This window comes from Telmatherina bonti (genome assembly GCF_933228915.1).
Source record: "Telmatherina bonti genome assembly, chromosome: 10".
In the NCBI taxonomy this organism is placed as follows: domain Eukaryota; kingdom Metazoa; phylum Chordata; class Actinopteri; order Atheriniformes; family Telmatherinidae; genus Telmatherina; species Telmatherina bonti.
In genome coordinates this window covers 24,592,153-24,598,097 of record NC_136628.1, presented here as the reverse complement: position 1 = coordinate 24,598,097, position 5,945 = coordinate 24,592,153, and the positions used below count along the sequence as shown (strand labels likewise).

Genomic DNA, 5,945 nt, shown 5'->3' with positions numbered 1-5,945 from the left:
AGTTCCTGTGCTATTTCCCTCCTCCCAGCCCCTTCTCCTCCCCATCCCGGTGCAGAATTACATCCTATCAGGGTTACACACAGCAGACCACGCATCGGCACTGCCCTCCAAAACAAGCTCAGATTTCCTCTTTGTTGATTCCATTTCTCCATTGGCCCTTTGGGAAAATAACATTTTATCTCCATGGGTCAAATGTTGAATTATTTGATTGCTCATATTGGCAATACCATGTGATCAGAAAGGACTGAGTGGTCTCTTCGGGTGTTAAAAGTCTGATCTATGATGGAAAGAACATGTGTTGTAGGGGTGGGAGATGGGACAGACCTTTTACCCTCTAACTTCCTGCTCTGAGTGATGTACAACTGATGCAACAAACTGGAAAAGAGGGTATTTCCACGCTGGGAAACTGCTGAACAACAATTTTTCATGAATTGAGTAATATTCCACTGTAGTGAATATAATGCAGCTATTTTTCTTGATACGTTGTGATGATGGGACAGAGAAATACTGTGTTCCACAGGAAGTGAATGAACACATGTGAGCATCTCTTCAGATGTCCCTCAGGAACGATATTTGGCTTACAGATAAACACAGAGAGTGGGAGAAAAACTTCACTATTGATTTCTTAAGGCTTTTCCCATGGCTGGGGCCAGAGAGGAGATGGAGGAAGTGAAGCAGCCAATGACTCACTGAGGAAAATAAAAACAAATAAATAAGAGGCAGCTAAGTAACCAGATGGACTGCAGACTGCTGAAGCTAGAAGATGTGAGTAAGTCGTCCTTAGTGATGATGTGGAGGTTACAGCTGAGAGGATGAACATGAACTCACTGTTTAAGCAAACGCAGCAGATTAAAGAGACCACACTTACAAAATTATATTTAACTCAGTAAATGATAGCAGTGGGTTTACCTCCAGCTTAAACCTGTAAAACTGCAGTGCATTAAAAAAAAAAAAAAAGGAGGAATCCCTGTACATCTGTTCTTTGTTTATTTCGACAAATGTTTATCTGAACTTCTCCACACTTACTTTACAGGCTGCCCAGAGGATGTGCAGTGTTCATGTTGGGTGATGGGATTTTTTTCACATCCAAATCAAAGTGGAACATCACAGCATATTTTTCTTCCTATCATTAGTTTCCCAAACTGACTGGAATCTTCTGAATAATAATTCACAGAAAGACAAAGATGGTTCAAAATATCCCGAGTGATCATTTGGGGTCAGGGGTAATGCACCTTGTTTAGCTAATAAAATCACATATAAACTTTCCATTTTAACAGCTGAAATAAGGCTGATCTTTACTGGCCCCTGAGTGGGCTGAAGAAGTGAACCCTGATAGGGTGGCGAATTGTTTGGCCTTAGTTGGCTTCCTGCTCATGTCAGATTAGAGGGAAATTAAAATGCAGACAGAAAAGCCCAGTATTCACTAAATGAGACCAAAACAATATTTCTTTTGGTAAAGCACTAATTTAAACTGGGGTGATTAAACATTGGCAGCAGAAGGAGAACAAAGCTAGTATAGGTAGGAGATGTTAGACCAATTTCAACATGAAGTTTAGCAAGACATTGCATGCTAAATAAAAACCAACTATCTATGTACAAACCATGATTTGTATGGATATATGATGACAGGAAGTCGAACAATCTGTGACAATTATAAATTTCACCTTTGTTCCCCTTTCTCCCTTTAAAATGATGAACTTAAACAAGAAAGTCATCTTGTGTACCTTTATTATACTGACATGACATGATAAAACCTCCTTCTGACATGCCAAGATTCATTCAATTTAATAGCCGCAGTAGTTTTTGTATAATATAATAACTGTATTGTTAGTGATGCAGACTTTAGGTTAGACTTTAGTCTAATTGTTACTACAAGGCAGAGGCTATCTCCTAAAGCCCTACAAACCGCTCCTTCCACATTTGCTCCACCTCATGATGTTTTCAAACAACATCAAGAAAAAGAAAAGAGCTCCAGTAAACTTTCATTCCTTGTGGACAGAAGAGCTATGAATTCAGGTTATCAGACAACCCTTCCCTTCAGACCACACACACAAACCTTCCCCCATCCACTAACCCTGACAGAACCAAACTCAACCTTTGCCCTGATCTTGACCTAAACTTAAATGTAACCATAGCTGTTTCTGGGCGGCTTAAAGGAATGCTGCATAAGAGGATGAGCCCAGAGCAAGCAAAACCAACCTGAAGGAGGACAGTAAATAGTCACAGAACACTACAGGGTTTGAACAGTTGAAGCTATATTGTAGCAAACAACAACATGGACACATTTAAACCATTTTTAACCTTTTTTTTTTTTTTCTTTTTTTTTCATATAGAAAAGTTCCAGTACACATCACTGGATCAACCAAGTCCTACTCTGACAACTGAGAATAGAATAATGAACAGGAAATTGTTTAATATTCCCAAAACTTATTCTCTGAGTCGCCCACTTAACAGATGCAACATTTCCTTTGTGACATCTGCCCACTCCTCTCGCCCACCTTACCAGTTCATTACATCTGGATGTGAACTAACTATCCAAATGAAATGAAAAAAAAAAAAAGGTTAAAATCAGGTTATAACACATACTCACTCAGCAACATGTGCACCTCAAAGCAGGGCAGAGAAATACTTAATCATCCAGTAATTCCGCTAAAGCACATTACTAAAAGGCTGAGCCCCAAAGGCACCCTGATCTCACACACGAATAAAAGTGTCCATTCACAAAGCCAGTTGGCTTAAACTCCTAATCTGTCTTAGATGACTTCCACCTGCTCCTGCTGTTCTGTAGTATTTGGCATGGAAAGGACTGCTTATGAGGACAATGTTAAAAGCTTAAAACACTGAAAATAACAGGGTTTAAACTGCATGGTGAGTGAAACATAACTCAGTCATAGCAGGCTTAAAACAAAAGACAAATTCTCTCTTTGGCCACATTATGTTTTTTCCTTTCACTGCAACATGCTATCCCCAACAAATAGTTTTGTTTCTAATTACCCGAGCTAGTGAGAAAGATTTTCTCCTCTGTGGAAGGATTCAGTCCGAAGATTGAAAACACAAGGCAAAGCATCCTCCCAAAATTCTCATGTGAAGAGTCTCCGAGTTGTCTTGAGGATGGAGACAGGCTGTTCCTTTTCCACTGCTCTTGAATTACTTTCAAAGCGAATGTTTTGGTGCGTCTACATCTTGCTGCCAGGTCCACCGCTCTCTCCAGCATTCTGTCTTACTTATCATTCCTTTTCCCATCCGACTCTGCTACGTTGCCATTTCTCACTGCACAGATTGAATCTCTACAGATCTGTTTGAATATCCTCAAGGGCTCAGACCAAACTAAATGCTTAATTATCTTCCAACAAGCTGAAAAACACTGATCTTAGTTTGTCTGGTGAAACTATATAAACTAAAAGTCAGTGGAATTGGCTTTAATTTGTTCTCCTGTGAAGACGAGTCAAAAGTTTAGTTTCTGTAACAAATATAAAAAAAAAGACGTGTAACATTTCTCACATCCTGTTTCATTCATAGTTACATAAATCCCATGAAATTGCTTAAATTGTTTGTAACCAGAAAGTTTATTTGAACCAAAAAACAGCTGAAAAGAGCAGGAGTTATAAATTTAGAGCTCTTGGTAGTGTTTAGTCAGAAAATTATAGCTATTACAGACGGTGGACACTGGATTTTTCCTTCTGGGCTGGAATTTTTTAGCCTGGATGTTGGTGTTGGACACGTTGACAAGGCTGGGTAATTGGTTCAGCCTGTCCTGGGCTTAATTCAAACTTGTTGCATCATGCTGCTTTTGCCACCAACCAGACAAAGCTGGGTTATAAATCTGCATGCTCCTGTTGTGTAAGGGCTGGACTGACTTCAGCTGCACATGTTTAAGGTGCAATAAGGAAACATGTATTTCAGAAATTACCACATTCCACTTAGATATCACATGCAGATACAGATTATTTCTGTTTGTTTTTTTGTTTTGGTTTTTTTTTTTTTTTTTTTTTTTTTACAAATACAATGGTTTTATCAATCATGTTAATCTTTGGTCAAATATATTTTCATCAGACTTTTTGGAGTTTTGAAATGCACACATGTTGAATGCAGCTGAGTCACCATTCCTTGTGTGAAACATAGGAGTATAGATTGCACATTTTACACAATAAACAGTCAACCCCTGGTGGTAAAAGCAGTGAACAGCATGCCTACCATTATCATTTTCAACATTTCAATTTCCCTTCCTGTTTTGTGCAGCTGTGATAAACTGCAATTGTGCCACTTCGAAACATTGAATTTAAAAGACTATTTGGCTTTGATTTCATGCAACGCTTTACCTGCTGCATATCCAATTTTATTGTGGATTTAATTTCTTTACATAAACTTTGCCTTGAATTAAATTATTGCAACTTTTCTGCACAAGAGTGGTGTATAAAACTTCATCTCCAGACAAAGGATTTGTTAGGTAAACTTTAAAGATTCATCCTAATACTTTGTTGCGGTTTAAAAAAAATTGTGCTCCGAGTTTGACCGATGGAAGAAATTTACATTTACTGAAATGTTTACTTTCAATGTCTGCCTGCTGTACAAGAGCCCTCTACATGATTCTGCTCAGGCTTGCACTACTTTGCAGCTGCTTGTTTTTTCCACAAGGAAACACCTGCAGATACATGGGAGAATAAACGTTAGAAGATGTTATGCAGATTTTAACCACATGCTCTAAACAGGGTCACGTGTGCTCCAATGGAGGCTCATTCAGAAAGTAAAAACTTTGTTCTTTTTCTACTCAAGCATTTTCATAAGCTTGTTCAGCTACAACAGAATTCTCCGGTCCTTAACTACTGAAAGTCATGTAGGTTTTATATTACTGCTTTTGATGCCAGTCTGATTGTACAGACTTCAAAATGTTACGTTATACTGATCAGTTAATTTTATAGTACTAAAAGCAGGCCAAGGAACCAGTTCTAGTTCTAACTGGCCCAGTTGCCTGCAGCTTCATCCTTCAACTCGCTACAGCTGCTCAGTCATGCTGACAAAAACCAGTTAGCCTACTGAATGGGCAAGATAACACAAACACACCATGTTGGCCATACCTCCTTTCTTGATCAGATTTGACTTGTTATAACTAAAAACATCGTAGAAAGCATGAGCTCGCCTTAATTCAGACGCCACAACATTTACAAAACCCTTTTTCTTTTATTAAATAAAAGAATATTTGTCATGAAGCCAGACAGATAAGTAGGAAAGTTGCTCTTTTGTTGTGTGGGTGGCCCTTAAAAGGGCCTTTGGGGTTAGAGTTTTGATATAGCATAGCTAATACTCCTGAGACTGAGAGGAGGCCTTCTTTCCCGCCTTGCCGGAGCTCGGTGCAGCCTGGCCGGTCTTCTTTGGCAGCAGGACGGCCTGGATGTTGGGCAGCACACCGCCCTGAGCGATGGTCACTCCACCAAGCAGTTTGTTCAGCTCCTCGTCGTTGCGGACAGCTAGCTGCAGGTGGCGAGGGATGATGCGGGTCTTCTTGTTGTCCCTTGCAGCATTGCCAGCCAACTCCAGGATCTCAGCAGTAAGATACTCGAGAACAGCGGCCAGGTAAACCGGGGCCCCGGCGCCTACTCTCTCGGCGTAGTTTCCTTTGCGGAGGAGACGGTGGACACGGCCAACGGGAAACTGCAGACCGGCACGAGAGCTGCGAGTCTTCGCCTTCGCGCGGGCCTTTGCTCCGGTCTTGCCTCTTCCGGACATGTTAGGTTGTTTGAGGATCTCTTACAAGTGAAACACTTCGGTGAAAGCGTAAATCTTCAAACGAAATAACGTGCCCACGACCTGGATATAAACCCCAGTGTTTGTCCCGCCCTAAAAGATTATTGGTCTAAAGGGGTGAAGATGGTCTAATCGGATTGGTGGGAAGAGGTCAAAAGGAAGTAGGTTTGACTTGTCATTGGACTAATCATCGTGGCTCTGAA

At 40.4% G+C, this 5,945-nt stretch overlaps 1 protein-coding gene across 1 annotated transcript; it reads right to left on the bottom strand.

Annotated features, from left to right (window-relative positions):
* Nucleotides 1-5,213: 5,213 nt before the first annotated feature.
* On the bottom strand, nt 5,214-5,805 carry h2ax (H2A.X variant histone). Its single transcript, XM_079248294.1, has one exon. The coding sequence runs from the start codon at nt 5,722-5,724 to the stop codon at nt 5,296-5,298; it is 429 nt and encodes a 142-aa protein (XP_079104420.1). The 5' UTR covers nt 5,725-5,805; the 3' UTR covers nt 5,214-5,295.
* Nucleotides 5,806-5,945: the final 140 nt, after the last annotated feature.